Here is a 20,613-nt window from a genome sequence, read left to right as displayed (position 1 = left end):
CAGTCAATCTCAGGTGTTTTTTCTTTAAATATCTAGATAATCTAAAACTGTGCAATTCTTTAATCTTTGGTTCAAATTATTAATTCTGAATTGTGTAGAAAAATATCTGGCTCATAGAAGTTCCTCAGTAATTATTGTTGAGTAAATGGACTAATGGCAATGTATCCTTCAGAATGATTTTTTTAAAGCTTCTATTTATGATGATATTATGCCATAATTACAACATTAAGGCCAGCAATGCAACGACACTCTTTTAAGTACACTCACCTCTATTTTTATTTTTATTTTTTTTTTAAATTTTTTATTTATTCATGATAGTCACAGAGAGAGAGAGAGAGAGGCAGAGACACAGGCAGAGGGAGAAGCAGGCTCCATGCACCGGGAGCCCGACGTGGGATTCGATCCCGGGTCTCCAGGATCGCGCCCTGGGCCAAAGGCAGGCGCCAAACCGCTGCGCCACCCAGGGATCCTCACCTCTATTTTTAAAAAGATTTCATTTTAAAGTAATCTCCACCCCCAACATGGTGCTTAAACTCACAATCCCAAGATCAAGAGTCACATGCTCTACTGACTGGGTCAGCCAGGTACCCCTCACCCCTTAACATTTTGCACTGATGATCAATACATTGCCAAAGGAAGTTCTGGAGACAGAAGACTTTCAGGTGTTTTCTTTCTGTGTTTGAAAGATACAGCCTTGGGCAGCCTGGGTGGCTCAGCGGTTCGCCGCCGCCTTCAGCCCAGGGCCTGATCCTGGAGACCTGGGATCAAGTCCCACGTCGGGCTCCCTGCATGGAGCCTGCTTCTCCCTCTGCCTGTGTCTCTGCCTCTCTCTCTATGTCTCTCATGAATAAATAAAATCTTTTCTAAAAAAGAAAGATACAGCCTTAAAGAGATGCTCTAGTAAGCAAGATAAGAAATGTGAAGGGGTGCCTGGCTGGCTGGCTCAGTCAGTAGACTGTGTAACTCTTGATCTCAAGGTTGTAAGTTCCAGCCCCATGTTGGATGTGGAGATTACTTAAAGAAAAAAAAAAAAAAAACACAACTAATCTTGGGACCCCTGGCGGTGCAGTCGGTTAGGTGTCCAACTCTTTATTTTGGCTCAGGTCATGATCTCGGGGTTCTAGGATGGATCCCTGTGTCAGGCCCCTCCCCGTCTGTACTCTTCCTCTAAAATAACTAACTAAATCTTTAAAAAAAAGCAAAAGCTAGAAATAATTAAGCTTACTGAGGAAGGTATATTGAAAACTGAGGTAGGCCTCTTAAACAAGTTAGTCAAGTTGTGAATGCAAAGGGAAAGTTCTTGAAGGAAATTAAAAGCGCCACTCCAGTAAACCCACGAATCATAAGAAAGAAGAACAGTCTTATTGCTGATATGAAGCAAATTTTAGTGGTCTGAAGAAAGATCAAACCAGCCACAACATTCCCTAGACTAATCCAGAGCAAAGCCCTAACTCTCTTCAATTCTATGAAGACTAAGAGGTGAGGAAGCTGCAGAAGAAAGGGTGGAAGCTAGCAGAGATTGGCTCATGAGGTCTAAGAAAAGAAGCCATCTATCTCCATAACATAAACGTGTACAATGAAGAAGCAAGTGCTCATGTAGAAGCTGTAGTATGTTTATCCAGAAATCTAGCTAAGATAATTAATGAAGGTGGCTACAGTAAACAATCAGACTTTCAGTATAGATGAAACAGTTTCATAGTAGAAGAAAATGTCATGTTGGACTTTCATAGCTAGAGAGGAGAAGTCAGTGCCTGGCTTCAAAGCTTCAGAGGGCAGGATGACTCTCTTGTTAGGGACTAACGTAGTTGGTGACTGTAAATTGAAGTGCTCATTCACCATTCCAAAACCCTAAAGCCCTTAAGAATTAAGCTAAATCACCCCTGCCTATGTTCTATAAATGGGACAGCAAAGCCTGGATGACAGCATATCCATTTATAATATGTTGCTGAATGTCTTAAGCCTACTGTTTTGATCTATTGCTCAGGAAAAAAAAATCTTTTTGAAATATTACTGTTCATTGACAATGTACCTGGTCACCCAAGAGTTCTGATGCAAGTGTACAAGATTAATATCGTTTTCATGTCTGCTAACACAACATCCATTCTACGAGCCATGGATCAAGGAGTAGTTTTTACTTTCAAGTCTTGTTATTTAAGAAATACATTTTGTAAGGCTATAGCTGCCGTAGATAGTGATTCTCCCATGGATCTAGACAAAGTAAATGGAAAACCTTCTGGAAAGGACTCACTTTTCTAGATACAGTTAAGAACATTCCTGATTCATGGGAAGAGGTCAAAATACCAACATTAACCAGAGTGGAGTCCAGTCCACATGGAAGACTTTGAGGACTTTAAGACTTGAGTGGAGGAAGTAACTGCAGATGTGGTGGAAATAAGAAGAGAACTGGAATTAGAAGTGGAGCCTGAAGGGGCACCTGGGTGGCTCAGTTGGTTAAGTGTCCGACTCATGGTTTGGGCTCAGGTCGTGATCTCAAGGTCATGGATCGAGCCCCACATTGGGCTAGGTGCTCAGTGTGGAGTCTGCCTGAGGTTCTCTCTTTTTGCCCCTCCCCACCCTTATGTCTGCTCTCATTCTCTCAAGTAAATAAATAAATCTTAGGAGAAAAAAAAAAAAAGAAGTGGGGACTGAACTAATGGAATCTCATGATAGAACTTTAACAGATGAGGAATTACTTATCATGGGTGAGCAGAAAAGGTAGTCTCTTGAGATGGAAACTGCTCCTGAAGATGATGTAAAGATCACTGAAATGACAACAAAGGATTTAGAAGATGACGTAAGAGTTAGTTGATAAAGCACAGGCAAGGTTTGAGAAGACTGGCTCCAATTTTGAAAGGAGTTCTACTGTGGGTAAAATGCTACCAAACAGCATCACATGCTACAGAGAAGTTGTTGATGAAAAGAAGAGTCACATGATGCAGTAAACTCCACTATTGTCTTATTTTAAGAAATTGCCACAACCACCCCATCCTTCAGCAACCACCACCCTGATCAAGTCAGTAGCCAGCATCATCGAGGCAAGACTCTCCCCCATAAAAGGATTACAATACACTGAAAGCTTATATAATGTTTAGCATTTTTTAGTAATACAGTAGCTCTTAATTAAGATATATATATTGTTTTTTAGATATAATACTATTGCACATTTAAAAGACTAGAATATGTGATAAACATAAATTTTATATGCACTGGGAAACCAAAAAATTAATTTGATTTGCTTTATGGTACTTTTTGCTTTATTGGGGTGGTCTGGAACCAAACCTGCAAGATCTCCAAGGTATGCCTGGATTAGAACTTAAAAAGCCAGTCAATTAATGAAACACATGAACTGGGTGGGACTTGACATTTTCCTATATGAAGTTTCCCAAGGAGGGCTTAACTTTCCTAATCTGGGAATATTATGAAGTCAAATGCGAAAGTCACTTTTGGGGAACTCATTCAAACATGTTCTTAGTACCTACTGCATGTTTTAGGTAATGTGCTAGGTTGTAGGCATACAGACAGAGAGGTAAGCCAAGAATCTGTCAACGGAGACTTGATACTTTTAAAAAGCAATGTGAAGAGTACTCAGTTACAAAGTGAGTGAAGGCAAGCTAAACTCACAGACTTATTTCTAACACAGTAAAAGTTATTATGAGCTCCTGATTTTAGAAGGCTGGTAGAGTAGTCAGGTGTGCCACATAAAAAACGAGGGATATTTCTTCTAGACATCTTGAGATAGACAAAGAAATGTGGGGAAAACATTCAAGGTCTGATTGAAAAAACATTCTAAAAAAAAAAAAAAAAAAGAAAGAAAAAGAAAAAAACATTCTATTATTTGGGAAATCATTTTGGATGGCTGATGCCCAGCTAACATCAGCTTGAGGTTGATTAAGATGTTATAGGTTAGGGTTTGTCCAGTGACTTCATATTACCATCAACCAGAGTAAAATCATCATTCTGTAAGGCGCAATCTTCTTAAGGAGCTTCCAAGTTGCGTAAAGAACAATATGATTTTTGTGCCCACCCAAGATAATACAAATGCCCCAAATAACTGATTCTTTAAAGCAGTGCTGTCCAACAGAACTTTCTGTATCTGCATGTCCAATATAATACATACTAATCACCTGGGGCTACTGAGCCCTTGAAATGATGCAAGTGAGACTAAGACACTGAATTTTAATGAATTTAAATGTAAATAGCCAGATGTGGCTAGTGGCTACCAACTATACTGGATAGTACAGCTCTAGAATCTAATAATCTAGTTTAAACAAAATAATGTTTTCTTTATTTATGTTAAGGAGAAGAAAAAAGGCAGCTGCATGAACTCCGGAGAATGATCTCTAAGGTAAAAAGACGTAGTTCTAAGGTATGGTTTACATAAGTCAGTAGCTTTTTGAGGGAATGGTTGAATCAGGACAGCTTTTATTATACCCCAGTGGAGTAACAACACTGTCATCAAGGGTAGAGGTCTAATGGGGGGTTCTGAAGTAGGGTAATCAAGGCTCATTCCAATTGAGTTTTTCCAACTTATTAGTTTTCAGAGCTATCTAAGAAGTGTGGGAACTATGAAACAAATCCAAACCATGTCCCTTTGTTTTGCTATAATTAGCAGACCTTGGGGGTCCTGTATCCTATATCATACTCACAACGTCAGTCTTCAGTTGTGCAGGCAACCCCAAACTTTCTGAATTTACATTTTGTTCTGCTTACGTAATATATTTTTAAAAGATTTTATTTATTTGAGAGAGAGAGAGAGAGAGAGAGAGAACACAAATGGGAGGAGGAGCAGGGGGAGGACAAGCAGACTCCAAGCTGAGAACGGAGCACAAAGCCTGATGCAGGACTCGATCTTGCAACTCTGAGAATGGGACCCAAGCTGAAACCAAGAGTCAGGCGCTTAACCAAATGAGCCACAAAGGCACCTCTCAACATTTCTAACAAACACTTGAAATTATTTCCACTCTATTCTACATTTTCTGGCTAGTACATTGAACACAGGAGAAAGTACATGAAGGAGAAAACAACAGCATATCTTTGGGAAGAAATAAAGGAACTTCACAATTAACTTTCTTACACTGTTGGTGGGAATGCAAGCTGGTGCAGCCACTCTGGAAAACAGTACGGAGGTTCCTCAAAAAGCTGAAAACAGAACTATCCTATGACCCAGCAATTGCACTACTGGGTATTTACCCCAAAGACACAAATATAGTGATCTGAAGGGGTACCTGCACCCCAATGTTTATAGCAGCAATGCCCACAACAGCAAAACTATGAAAAGAGCCAGATGTCCATCAACAGATGAATGGATAAAGAAGATGTGGATATGTATATATATATATGTATATATATATATATATATGTAGGCTAGTACTCAGCCATCAAAAAAAAAGAAAGAAAGAAAGAAAGAAAGAAAGAAAGAAAGAAAGAAAGAAAGAAAGAAATCCTGCTATTTGCAATGACGTGGATAGAACTAGAGGATATTATGCTAAGTATATTATCAGAGAAAAACAATTATCATATGATCTCACTCATATGTGAAATTTAAGAATCAAACAGAGGATCATAGGGGAAGAGAGGAAAAAATAAAACAAGATGAAGTCAGACAGAGAGACAAACCATAAGAGATTCTTAACTATAGGAAACTGAGGGTTGCTGGAGGGGTGGGGATGGGATGATGGGGTACCTGGGTGATGGACATTAAGGAGAGCAAGTGATGTCATGAGCACTGGGTATTATGTAAGACTAATGAATCACTGACCTCTACCTCTGAAACCAGTAATATGTTATATGTTAATTAACTGAATTTAAATAAAATTTTAAAAATCAGGGGGAAAAAAAGGAAATTCACATTTTTTAAAGGAATTTCTGATTAATAAGCACATAAAAATAGGCTCAACATCCTTACTCATCAGAGAAATGCAAATTAGGACCACAATAAGATACCATCTTATGCCCTCTAGAATGAAACTTACAATAACCAATGTGCGGATGACATGGAGAAGCTGGGAACATTACACATTGCTGGGGGGAATGTAAAATGGTTAAACCATTTTGAAATACAATGTAAAAGTTTCTCAAAAATTTAAAGATAAAACTATTAAACTACCTAGCAATTCTACTCCTACAAAATTGCCCAAGGGAGATTAAAACATACCCACAGAAAGGCTTGCACATGGATGTTCATGGCAACATTATTCATAATATCCAAAATTTGCAAAACAATCTAAATGTCCACCAACCAGTGAAGGATAGATAAATGTGATATGTCCATTTGATGAAATACTATTCACAGTCAAAGGAAATAAACTATGGACACACACTACATCATGAATGAACCTCAAAAACACTGTGCTAAGTGCAAGAAGCCAAACACAACACATCATATATTGTATCATTCATTCATATCATATCTTTCCATTTATATGAAATGTTCAGGAAAGGTTAAGTTCATAAATACAGAAAGTAGATTAGTGGTTTTTCTGGGACTGCATGTGGAACATGGATTAGCTGTAAATGGGTGTGAGGGATTTTATTGAGGGGATGAAAATGTTCTAAAACTGATTTATGGTGATGGTTATACCACAGTAAAGTTATCAACAAATCACTGAATTGTACACTTGAAATAGGTATATTTTATGGTACAAAAAAACACCATACCTTTATCTTTTTTTAACCAGAAAAAAATGAACTTCATAATTATTAAACAGTTCTATATGCTAAGTTCTTCTCTTACCATCAGCCCTACAAAGTAGATGTTACTATTTCCTCATTTCAGATGAGGAAATTGAAGCTTAGGGATGCTAAATAGCTGAACTACAATCATACAGGTGGGCAATGACATGGCTATCCTCTGAATCAAAATCTGGTTGATCCCTCAAAGTTAAGTATTTTTCCTACTATATTACTGTGCTTCCTACATCCACTTTACAAATGTAATTTTCAGAAATAAATGCCATAGTAAAAATAATGGTAACCCTTAACTTTCTTCCCTCAATTTCTTCCACTGGTCTGTTATTCATCCTCTTCCTCATTTGAAACAAACAAACAAACAAACAACAAACAACAACAACAAACGAAAGAATGTGGTATTTACAGAATGGTTCCAGTCTATTTAAAAGGATCTAAGGCTATTACATTAACAAGTATTGTTTCCTTTCCATTTTTAAACATACAGATTTTAAAATAAGCTCCTACGACTTCAAATCATAAGAAATTACTCAAAGCGATAGTTTACAATTTCCTGCAAATGATTTATTGAAAATATTGAAAAAGGTAAGTTCCAAATGTCATAATACTTGTTTCATTAGGAAGAAAACAAGAACAAAACAAAAAATTAGAAATCCCTCAGTTGTAGAACTGCTGGTGTCAACCATACCTATTACTTAGTTTTTATTTTATTCACATAGTAAAATCTTCCCAAAGAAGCAGCTAACCATGGGTCATACCCTATGGAATCAAGGACAGCCACTTAAGCACTTAAGGAAAACAAGGCAACATTTTATGAGTATCACATACTTTTAAAAGCAATAGGTATAAAGCCATCTTTCTGATGGGGCATCTATAACATAGCATTTTTTGTATTCTAAGTAATCATAATCTTTTGATGTAGAGGACTTAAAAAAATGGAAGACAGCTGCAGTCCTTCAGTATTTTACAAGAATTTAGTGGTTATGCTCATTACAGTCATGGTTAAGACTAAGAGGGTTCCAATCTTGGTGCAATCCTTATTGGTTCTGTGACTTTGAGCACGGCACTCTGACTCACTATCCTCATCTGAAAAATGGGGATCAAAATTCCTAAGGTCATTGGGAAGATTAATGAGTTAATATATGTGAGGCACTTGGAATATTTATGGAAGTAAGCCTCTATTTTTTCTAATTATCTACATAACTGAGAAGACAAATAAGATAAAATAATAAACTTTAACTGATGTTGGCTGATGGATATTTTTTTAAGATTTTTTTTTTTTTTTTTTTAGAGGTACCTGGGTGGCTCAGTTGGTTAAGCAGTTAAGCATCTGCCTTCAGCTCAGGTAGTGATCCCGGGTCCTGGGATGGAGTCCCACATTTGGCTCCCTGCTCAGTAGGAAGTCTGCTTCTCCCTCTCCCTCTGCCCCTCCCTCCTGCTTGGGCTATCTCTCTCGCTCACTCTTTCTCTCAAATAAAAAAATAAAATCTTTGGAAAAAAAAAAAGGTGTTCTCAAAAAATTTTAAGTAATCTCTACACCCAACGTGGGGTTTGAACTTACAACCCCAACATCAAGAGTCGCACGCTCTACTGACTGAACCAGCTAGGCACCCCAGTTGATGCGTATTTTTTAAAGAGATACCATACAATCAGTAATATTTAGTGTATCTTTTACTGAGGGCAACATGAAAGAAATTTTGATGCAAAAAGAATGTCTGAAAGATAGGCTGACATATTAGGCTGAGAGTATACTATAGTAAATAAGCACTAATTCTTGCATCTTATAGGATGCTTCATAAAATATAAAAGAATGGGAAAAGTACAATAAGCTGTTTGAGTATAATTCCAACTGGAAAATGGTATCCAAGATGGTCGCCTGGGTAAACTTTAGTTATGTTCTCCCCAACACACAAATCATAGAAGGCTTCTAGAACTTAGAATGGGAGTCTTTTCGTTATAAAATTTATTTTCAACCACATGTGGATTGTTATGATGAGCTTCCCCAAAGAACATATTAGTGCATTTCTCCCACAGTATTACTTTAACCTTTTTGCCTCTATTTCCAAGTACACTAACTGATCTTAGAATAATTTTTCCTTACTATAACCTGTTGAAGGAAAAAGACAAAGAAGGGAGATGAGAAACTAGGCAAAAGAATGCTTTGATATTATATGCCACTGATTTCCAAACAGGTCTGAGTTGGTCAGAGGTCCACAAGGATCTTGCTAGCGCTGTGCATGTGGTTGTCCAACTCACGCCACTCACCTCTCTCCTGACTTCATGGGAGAACAGCAATGAAAAGTCCTTACCCAGCCCCAGGCTTTGCTTTTGAGGAGAAAAGAAAACTATGAGACACTCAAGGAAAGCAGACAGGTCAAAAGTCACTGGGTACTCAAGGAAGGAGAGTGAAGATGATCGGAAAACTGAAGAACCTTTGCACTGGCAGGCACCTTCGAGGGAACTCAGTCCCGTCCTCTTTGTGCCGTCGGATTCCTCTTCACCACAGCTCTGAGAGATGGCCCCCCAGCCTCGGCCTAAACACTCCTAGTAATAGTACTTCTTTGAGCCTGCCTGTTCCAAGACAGATATCTGAGATTTATCCTCGATTCTTCACATCATTTTCAGATCAAATTAACCACTAAGCCTTATGCATTTTGCCTCTTAAATCTGTTAACTGTTCCCCCTCACGCTATCTTAGGCACAAGGCCTTTCTCATCTCGTACGTGGTCCCGCCAAAGTACACAACTACCAGACTTCAGGCTACCAAATACTTAATACTTCAGCTCTAATCCATCCTCTCATGGCAGCCTGTAAAGTGGATGTTTTAAAACACCAATGTAATCACATTTTTCCCTTGCTTAAAACCTCTTGATCAGTTACTATCACAAAGAGCAAAAAAAGCCTAAGATTTTAGCTTGAAACGCATGATCTTGCCTAACTTCAGTACATATTTTAGCAAGACTAAATGGCTGTGGTATCCAAATGCACCATGCTTTTGCTTATGCTGTTGCCTTGGGTTGGAGCACTCTTTCTTCCCTCTGCCAACTGATAAATCAGTTCAGGAACTATTTTCAGGAAGGCATCTTTGACACTCTCTCCTGTGTGATATAAAACATATTCCACGGGTATTTCTATCAGTGCAGTTATTATATAATACTGAAATTCTCGAGGTGAGTCCCTCAAGGCAGGGACCATGGGACAGGACTTATGGTAGCAGGTGTTCAATATATGCCTAGTTAACACCAGGACTTTTTCTGAGGTGAATTAAAATTTATGGCTTCACACCTAGTATTGTATGGAAGCTGAATCACTATGTTGTGCACTGGAAGCTAGTGTCACATTGTATGGTAACTAACTGGAATATAGATTTAAAAAAAATTATTTGAGAGAGAGACAGAGTGCAAGCAGGAGGAGAGGCAGAGGGAGAAAGGGAAGCAGACTCTCTGCTGAGCAGGGAGCCTGATGCAGGGCTCAATCCCAGGACCCTGGGATCATGACCTCAGCTCTGAAGGCAGGCAGATGCTTAACCAACTGAGCCATCCAGGTGCGCTGTAACTGGAATTTAAACAAACAAACAAAAACCAGAAAAAAGAAAACTTATGGCTCCAATTGTCCAACTTTTGCTTCCTGCGCAATAAAAACCGTCTCTCCAGGGAAATGCAGTATTTGGATACTGCATAAAAAGGCAAAGTTTAAATACTATTTACATGACATTTTCCACTTACCTAAATTGCTATAGGTTGCACTACAGGGATTCAGGTCGACAGTATCTGAAACATCTTCTTTTTCCTCTTCTCTTTCCAGTTCAGGTGGGGGCGATGCTGCTGTGATAGAAGTGCAGCCTCCGTCATCTTGCTTCACAGCAACAGATCTTGAATCCCGAGGAGAAAGATCTTCTGTCACTTCATGGGTCTTGTGACTGAAACAAATCAGACTGTGGTCACAAGTGGCATTCAAAGGTCTTGCTAAAATTTAGATTTATGGAAGACATCTACTTGCCATAAATGCAAATAACTAGCCCTAGAGTCACAGCAATGGGTCATAAGGCCTAAAATACTTGTCTGAATACAGTGTAGTCCTTCAGGCAGGCTGATCCTTCTATTTGACATATTGAGAATCCAGTTTGGTAGAGAAGGTACGGTAAACTCAGAGGGAAGCTTGAGAGTAAGAAGGTAAGATTTTTTTTTTTTTTTTTTTTTAAGGCAGGAGGTGGTGATGGTAGTGATGGAGAAAGCTGAATGCTTAACTAGTTAAAAACAAAATACACGAGTGCTTAGTTAGGCATTTAGCATACTTACTATATCTACTATAGTTCTGTAATACTCTAGCAAATATCAAATAATTTACTATATAGACTTATTTCGTATATAGCATTTAATACATGCTAAAGTATTTAGTAAAGGATCAGGAATAAAGGTGAGATTAGACTAAATAAGGAAGTTAAGCAATTGTTTTAGTAGGTAAACTGAGGCCAGGAAAGTCTTGTTGCCAGGAGGACAGAAGCATCAACCTTTGCCTGCCTGCATGCAGCAAAGTAAATGGAAATGAAAGTTCTGCATTCTAGTTATTATCTACTAAAATGAATTTGAAAGATCCTGTGGGCTCCATACCACAATGTGGCGTCCAATGTGTTTCCAACCTTGTTTCACTGTTGCCTGCTTGCTCATTTGCTTATAGCTATTTCTTCCAATCTTCCCCACTTCCCATCCTGCCTAAACTGTCAATTCTGTTCGCTATAAGTACGAAGGGATGGAATGGTCATTAAATGTTGGTAGAAAAAACTAGCCTAGTTAGAAAACCTCACTGGGCTAGCCAATAAAATAAAATAAATTCAAAATCAGGCATCTTTAATGGTTTCTGAAAGTGTTCTTAGACTGTCATATGCTCACCAACCCTTCTTCCTGCGAAGCAAACATACAATTACATGTTATTTCCGGATTTTCAAGTGGCAGTAAATCATGGTGACATTTACAAGTTTCTTGAAAAGAGGTGCTTTGTTTGATCATGTGTCATTACAACATATATCACCCGTGGATTTAAGGGAGTAGATCTGAGAAGGAGTACCTTCTTATCAATCTTTCATTATGGAAATTATGCATGTGTCTGAACAGAAAAATAAGCCTTGAAGTCTGCTGGATCTACAACTTCAAAAAATACTTTTTCAAAGCTGGCAAAGCCAGAGGTTTCTCTATACTGAAAATAAGCAATGAGCTAGAAGTTCCTTTATGGTATCTGGCTCTCCAGGACAGTGGTAAGGTGGAAAGGAACCGCTCCACTAGCAGCCAGGAGGGTGTTTTATGTAAAGGAGGCCTCACACAGTAAAGCATACTGCCTCTGGGTCATCAACCCAAAAGAAAGGCTCCAAACAAAACTGGTTTCTCATAATATGGAGCATTGTAAAATCAAGGTAAGAAGGGGCCTTTCCTTCCATGCATTAGCAAAGACAAAATAAAGTGACACTGCTGAGACCCTCTCTGACACCATTTAGTGTCAAGATTGTAGATCACTGAGTAATTATCACCATGCTTTCAGGAGAAGGAAAATGATCTTTACTAGGCAAAAGTTAATGTAGGCCATTTCTGATTTCAAAGAACAAGTACATATATAAAGTGACATTCTCTTATTTTAGAGTCAATTGAAGAGGTTTCCTAAAATGCTATTTTTAGGCTCCTAACTTCTCCAGACTTACTCTTGCCTTTTCTCTTGCCCCAGTCTCATTATTACTAAAAGAAAGCTCTCTTTTCCATTATCAAAAGGGATTGGTAAAGGTTGGTTCAGAAGCCACGACTCTGCCCCTCCTTGTCTGTTTTCCTCCCAAGGGATGGGCTATTTACAGTGCCTCGGCTGCCGCGAAAACCACAGGAAGAGTCGCTGCTCTTAAACCACGAGGAATTCCCTGGGCCTGCTCCCCACATACACGAAGCGTGGCTCTGTGCTCCTGACGGCTTCCGAAAACAAAACACGGATGCTATAAAGCAAGAAATGTTAAAGACTCACCCACTGTACTCACTCATACAATTCCCCATTAAAGGATATTCCACAGGGCCTTCTTCGGTCTGTTAATCATGTTCTGAAGCTCTGAGGTACCAGAGATCCCACTGAGCTCAGGGTGACTACAAGGTGGGTAAGATACTAGCTTCGAATTCTGCACCTTAATATCAGACACTGCACCTTGACCTTTACCTTACGGGTTTGGTCTGGGAAATGTGCCAAACTACCTCTGGGGAGCTAAGCAAAGTGAAAACTAGTTTTATTAACTCTTTGAGGATCAGGGCAGCACAACCTACATTCCACATAAAGATTAGTTTTCATAAGCACATTTTAAATAAGTACACTGGTATATTAAGTCACCAATTAAAATAATCATCAACTATAAAGTGCCGTGCAAAGAGAGCTGATGAAAGTAAAATCACAAGGAATTGCAAATGGATGCTAAGATGTTTAATCAGCAGTGACAGCAGAGTCTAAAAGGAAGAATTTAAAAAAAAAAAACACGTATGTCACGTCTTGATGCTTGAGGAGGAAGAGCTCTTTGTATGATGAAAATGGTAAAAGAGAGATGGGAAAGGGAGAGGCTTTGAGGGTTCAAGCTTAGATGTGGTAACATGCTATGACTAAAAAATGAGAAAGAACTGAGAACAGCACCAGAAAAGGTTGACTCAGTCACTACGTATCAACAGACAAGTTGTCTAGGAAGAAAGAAGGAGGTAAAATCTGACAATTTATCTAAGGCATATTAATTTTATAAGAGAATATAACTTTTAACCATCTCTTGTTTCATATTTAGATATGAAGTTAGAAAGCCCTCCCAAATAGTAAAATGACACTTTCCAAATACAGACTTTCTCTCCTAACAAACTGGGTTCACCACCAGTATTTCATCTAGTAATATTTTTTTCAGACACCACTAATTTTAATATACATCCTGATTTTCATCTAGAAATATTTAAGATAATGGAGAAAACACCAAAAATGGGAAGCAGAGAACCAGGTTCTGATTCCCTATTACTTGATCATCTGTACAAACAAACATCAGGAAGGAGATAATGAACAAAATGAAAATTTCCCCTATTTCATCCATGAGACAGGTTTAAAAAAAAATCTTTAAAATGAAATGACAAGGGGGATCCCTGGGTGGCGCAGCGGTTTGGCGCCTGCCTTTGGCCCAGGGCGCGATCCTGGAGACCCGGGATCGAATCCCACGTCGGGCTCCCGGTGCATGGAGCCTGCTTCTCCCTCTGCCTGTGTCTCTGCCTCTCTCTCTCTCTCCTCTGTGACTATCATGAATAAATAAATGGAATCTTTAAAAAAAAAAAAAATGAAATGACAAGAAAGCTACTAGAATTTCTGATACACTATATCTTAGTATATCTTGATATTCAAGGATAACTATATATTTTTTTCAGGTGAGTACAATCTGATATTCATTGCTACAAAACAGAACTATTAACTGATAAGTGGCCCACAAAGAAGAAGTTGTGGCTTTTCTATTTCTACTGGTTAAAATAATATTGAAACAATCCCCAGCTCTCTAGCGGTAGGTAGGATGTCTAAGTAACTATGGCGTTGACATCGAGGTCTCTAATTGTCAGGCTGGGTCAAACAGTGACTTAGCCTGCTCTTCTCCAGGAGCATCCACTCTGTTTTCATTATGGAAAACAACACAAGTTTGCCTGGAGCTCAAACATTTCAATCGACTTTTTCATTAATGACCAGTTTATAATTGAGATTTGGAATATATGACCCGACACTTAAAATATCACATCATGATCTCCACAAAGACATCTCATTTTCCAAACGTGGAGAATGAACTTAAGGTATTCAAAGGAAACCGTAACATGGTTACAGGTTGGTCTGTTATACAAACGAATCCCTTGGTAAGGTTATCTCTCATCAGTCTGCAACATTCATACATAATTCAAAGCTGCACAAGCAATCTCCTGTAGGAAGCTCCCTTGGCTTACCCAGGTGGTAGGTTTAATCATTACACCATCAAATAAAAATGATCTTTTTTTTTTTTTTTCCCTGGAAGATTCATTCCAGACAGATTTTTGTAAAAATTCTGTTAAATGTCTGAATGTACTTTTTAAAAAGGCAAATCAAATTCCGCATTAGCGTCCTTTATGCATCCAAGTATTTCCACAATTTCAACTTTATCTTCAAACCCAACCACTTCCATTCAGCTTCAGAAGGGACAGTAAATGAAATCAAGCTTCTACAGACTATCTGCCTCTTTGGGCAAATGGTATTCTAAATTCCCATTTGCTAGCTCTCTTTGGCAATGACATGTGTCTCTATTTGCTCAAGACAGTCAATTAACAAATGTGTGATTTTCAAAACCTCTTTTTACCCCTAAAATTCAGATCAAAGCATATCAGAAACAGCATATCACAATTTTGTTAACTGTCTTCAGAGCTGCATATTTCTGGGGTTGCTGGGGGTGATGGACATTTGCAGAAATGGAATATATACCAACACATGTGGAGAGTTCAAACTTATCAAATCTCTCACCTTTAATCTATCAGAAGGAGGAAAATCTCCATCTCTTCCTGTCTCTATAACCCCCGCCAATGTGACATTTCGTAATCCTATCTTAGTTTCCAGGTCATCAACTTGATTTTGCTACATTTTCCAATTTCTGGCATTCTCAGGTAGAAAAGTGTTGTGTCCACTGATCACTATCTTAGTGTCTCCAATTTTCCACTAAGCCTTCTGTAGTCTTCCAATGAAAACTTCAAACTTCTTCTCCTGAATAGAGATTAACCTTTAACTGAGATCTCATGAGTTCTTCCTAACATGTCTGCCAGAGGCTGGTCAAACAAAGGTGCTCTTACTGGTGTGAATGAAGTGGCAAGGTCTTGGAATGGGGAAGACTGGCAGCCATGTGCAAGGTCTTGAATAGACTCTAATTTTCAGACACTGCATGGTTTCACTTTTTTTCTTTTTAAAACAGATACGAATAGCAAATTAAAAATGTCTTTAAGGCACCAGACCGTAAGACAGCAAAGCAGATAAAAACACAGGCCACTGTAAATCACTGTCATCTTCATAATACTAAGAAAAATTACAGTTTTAAAATACTATGAAATTCAAAGTCAGAATGGTATCTGTGCTAATTAACAGAAAAGATAAACCAATCTTGGAAAAGAGCAATAAAAGAAGGCTTTCTCAATAAGAGAATTACAGGAAGAGCTTCTCATCATCATTTAGGCCTTGGCTCACTTCTAAAGAATGGTATGAGATCCTGATGTATATTTCCTGAAAAAGCAAGATTTAGGAGAAAATACAAGCCTCTCCAAGAGGGACTACTCAAGGGAGGATCTGGGCCCTTGACTTTTTAGGCATGCCCAGAAGCACTGGAGAAGCAAGTCACTATACCTTTTCCACTTTCCTCTTATCTCCCCCAACTGCCTGTCTGCCCTTGGGGTCGGGGGAGGGAGTCCTTTGCCTCAGGTAACACAACTGGTAAAGCTGAGATTAAAACCCAGCAGTGGGCAGCCCGGGTGGCCCAGCGGTTTAGCTCTGCCTCAGCCCAGGGCGTGACCCTGGAGGCCTGGGATCGAGTCCCACGAGTCCCACGAGTCCCACGTGGGGCTCCCTGCATGGAGCCTACTCCTCCCTCTGCCTGTGTCTCTGCCACTCTTTCTCTCCATGTGTCTCATGAATAAATAAATAAAATCTTTAAAAACAAAAACCCAGCAGTTCAGATCTAGGATCCATGCTCTAAAAAGATATACTATTCTGCTTCTCAGTTTATGGATGAGGTAACCAGAAGCAGAGCTCGCCCAAGACAATAGAACTAATAAATGGTGAAAGCAGGATTCAAATCCAGGTCTGAGTGATCTTAAAGTCAATGTTCTAAAATACTATGTCAATTGTTATCAGGCTTTAACGTGCCTAAGAATTACCTTGAGAATTAGCAAAGATGCAGACTTGCAGCTCCCACCCCCCAGGGACGGATTTAACAGCTCTGGAGGACGGCCCAGGAATCAGAATTTATACAAACACTCCAGGAGATTCTGACACAGTTGGTCCTTGGGCCACACTCTGAGAAAGTATATTTACGTCCCCTTCCCCAGGAGAACAGGGCAAGAAGTATAAAAAGGATCAAGATGCAAAAAGTAAGAAAATTTTAAGTTATGAGCATCACTGCTCAGAAGTGATATAGCCCAGAAGTGACATAAAGGGAAATAAAATAATTTAAATAGTCACAGATGAGAGATTCACAATGGGCTATTAAAAAAGGGTGTGTGTGTGTGTGCTGTTTGAAACTAATCCTTACCTTCTGGGGTTTATTCTTTGAATACAATTATACAAACTCACAAAATGTTAGAAAATAAGGATTTGGTCTAGTATGACACCGACGATTTTTATTTGAAGCCCTGGCTGGAGAAAGTCATCTCTGACAGTAAGCAGCGGCATCTGTGACAGCAGCGATAGGCTGAGAGTCCCGACAGGCAGCGCCACCTCAATTCCCTAGTATCAACAGAGGACGGGATGAGCACGAAGGGCAGACCCCTCTGACTGAGAAAGCTGCTACCAGCAGGGGACCTCAGACCTGTATCCTCTACTTAGCTGGCCACGGTTCTCTTCCTAGAATCTCTGTTTTGTTCTGCTGTTCCTCTGTTCCACATCCTTGTGACCCATCAAGGTCGCATCTGAACTACCTACGGGTCTTCAAGGCCTTGCACAATGAGGCTGCAATGTATGTTTCCAGCCTTATTCCAAACTTTCCAAAACACAAACCCAATGTGTGTCCACACTGTAACTCCCTGTCTCTTGGACACACCATATTCCCCATCTTTGCTGAAGCTACTTTCCCTCCTAGAGCTGCCTCCCTTCTCTCCATCCATTTCAGACCCAGACAGTCATTGAAGACTCCTTAGGCCTCACACTGCCCAAGAGGTCTTTGTGCCCGCAGGGACTCTTCCTTCTCTGAACACCCACAGCAGGTGTTTTGGGTGAACGTTTGTGTCCCCCCTCCCCGAATTCATATGTTGAAGCTTGAAACCCCAGTGAGGACATAGCGAGGATGTGACCGTTCTGTAAGCTAAGAAGAGAGCCCTCACCAGAAACCAATTCAACTGGAACTTTGACCTTGGACTTCTGGCCTCCAGAACTGTGAGCAAATATATTTTTGTTGTTTAAGTCTGTGGTTTTTTATTTATGGTAACCTGAGTAGACTCATACAAAGAGACTGAGAATTACAGCAAACACTCAGTAAATAGCTATTGAATGAATCGAATCAGGTGGGATCTAAACAGCAAAGCACCCGAGGATGTCACTTAAGGATCTGGATCCACACTCCTCCCAGTAAAACTTTGTCCTGTACCACTATGGAGAATGGGGTCAGGACAGGTTCCAATGTGGAGCAGGACATCTCCCTGATGCAGACTGGAGCTCCATCCATGTGCCAGCAGCACAGAAAGGAGTGGGGGTGGGGAGCTGATCGGCGTGCACTGCTGTCCTCGTGTTGTGTTTTTTGGCAAGCCTTTCTCCCTGCTGCTAACAAATCACCATTATAGAAGCACCATATAAGAACCAACTGCTTGTGCTGGAATTAAACCTTTAAATATTACCTGATAACTCTAATCAATACTGTACTGCAGTTATGCTAAATAATTACTGGCTGAAACTGTGGCCTAGAGGTCTGAATACAGGCCTGGAAATTAGAAACCCGAATTTCATCGCAGCACTGCCACCACGGCTACTCTGCCCCTGCCTCCCATCCATCTATAAAATGAGTATAGTGACATTTATAGGAGTATGTATTAATTAGGAAATTCATATAAAGTGCTCTGAAGAGAATGAACAACTATGTTCAACTATGCCAATGTTGAGTACCTTAAAGCTGCTTGACAGCTCAATGAATCAGTACCTATCCCTTACTGGTCACAGACGTACCACCTTCTTGCATTCAGGCCGACTTTATAAAAGACATGGCAGGCTCAGCAATCACCAGCAAGAGTGAAGAAAAAAAAAAAAAAACCACTTAGGGGCCAAACACCTCTGAAGTCAAAGTCTGGCTCTGCAACCTCCTGGCATAGCAGCGCTGGGAATGTTGATGAGCCTTCGTTTCTCTGTGCCCTATAAAATAGGAAGGATGCACTGTCATAGATATTGGGACAACTGAGATAATGTGGGTGAAAGTGTTTTAAGAATTATATAGTAAGATCCTGGAGTTTAACTTCAGATACATTAGGCGAACAAGGAAACAAAACTGACCCCAAAGGTGGGGGAAGTCTCAGCTGGAATATTCACTTTGGAATATATTCATTATGAGACTCTCAGCAAGTGGCTTACTTCTCTGGAGTTTTATCATCTTCTATAAGGGAAAGGGATGTAAAGCTGTCTGAAGACCACCCCATCATGGTGCGCACAAACACAACCATTCTGCATCATTCTGTGATTAGGACAAAGAGATTTATCAGCTCTTTGTAAAACATGATTATTTAAAATTTCAATAGTAAGGGCTTTATGAATTCAATCTAACTTTAGGAACAGTGTGTCAGCAAATGCAGATGTGATCTTTATAAATGCTTATAGTCCAGAAGCTTCTTTAGAGGAAGGAATATGTGATCAGGAGATCAAGCAGCTACTTTCAGCTTCTGTCTTCAATTTTTTTTTTAAATCTTTATGAGAAATAGGAATTTGATTTTCAGAGGCCAGTCTGGTCCTAAGCATGAAAAGATGACTTTGATAGGATTCTCTTAGTAGAGATCAAGCAAATTAAGATATAACTGGAGCATAAGCATTAAAAATATGTCAAGTTTCTAACTAAACTTTATAGAGAGAAAGACATTCCATTCTACCACAGTCTAAAAAGTGCTTACTTTTCTTCATACTATATGCACATACATACATGTACATAAAGAGACCCCGGCTCTGGGTACTTCAGCAAATTGCAAACCTGTGTAGTGTTTGGATAGAATGGATACCAGCCACCAACATGCCTGATAACCACAGGCCAATCAGATATTTGAGCTTAGTTCAGAGACTTGGCCAACTTTTTCTGGGAAGAGTCCATAATAAATATTTTAGGCTGTATAGGCCATATGGTGTCTGCTGCACCTAACCTTGCTATCAGAAGTGCAAAAAGTAGCCATAGACAACATACACACGAATGAGTGTGGCTGTTTTCCAATAAAACTTCATTTAGAGAACAGGTGACTTGTAGGCCACAGTTCTCCAACTTTTGGTCCATATCCTTGAATCCTGAAGTGGATTAGAAGACTCCTAGGATTGACTGCTGGGTTATTGAGGAATACAGCTTAGTTCTAAGGACTCTAAGAAGATCAAAAAGATCTTGGAATGATAAAGGGAGGGCTTATACAGATGAAGGGTAGTCCTAAGGGATCAAAGGTATGCCAAATCTTATCTGTCTGTCCAAAACAGAAGTTGGCAGAGGTTTGGACAAAATCCCAGCAGTCAGAGGCATAGTTGAATTCTTGAGATGTTTCTGGGAGTCCTAGAGAAATCAGACTTACATGATACGCAGAAACATATGCTGGGGGTATTTGCTAATTAGGAACATGATGTTCAGGGCTGATGATGCTAGAAAGGTTAGCCAAAAAAGGCCATTATGTGGGCAAATGAGATCCTTAACTTTGGCTGGGAGTATTAGTTATTTTGAGTGAGTTACAGTTATTTTCTTAGGCATTGCTAAGGTTTTCTAATTGATCAGAAAAAAATTTTTGAGCTAAATTTTGAGGCAATAGATACTGCCTACCAATTATAGAATAAAGGTGATTTTAGTCAACAATAAATTTACCACACAGCTTATTGAAAAGGCTACTAAAAAGACATCCTTCAGGAAGAAGGAAATTGAATCCAGAAGGGAAGAGTTAAATAAGATGGAATAGTGTAAAAAAAAAAAAAAGTGATAAACATATGAAAAAATCTAAAATAAAAAAGGATGATGTGACA

At 39.3% G+C, this 20,613-nt stretch overlaps 1 protein-coding gene across 1 annotated transcript in view; it reads right to left on the bottom strand.

The window, feature by feature from the left end:
• Positions 1–20,613, bottom strand: part of PEAK1 (pseudopodium enriched atypical kinase 1) — a 245,214-nt gene that overhangs the window by 40,859 nt on the left and 183,742 nt on the right. Inside the window, 1 exon segment of the mRNA XM_038581054.1 lies at positions 10,413–10,606. Within this exon segment, the coding sequence (XP_038436982.1) occupies positions 10,413–10,606 (194 nt within the window).

This window comes from Canis lupus, chromosome 30 (genome assembly GCF_011100685.1).
Source record: "Canis lupus familiaris isolate Mischka breed German Shepherd chromosome 30, alternate assembly UU_Cfam_GSD_1.0, whole genome shotgun sequence".
Classification (NCBI taxonomy): Eukaryota; Metazoa; Chordata; class Mammalia; order Carnivora; family Canidae; genus Canis; species Canis lupus.
This window is presented reverse-complemented; position numbering and strand designations above follow the sequence as displayed.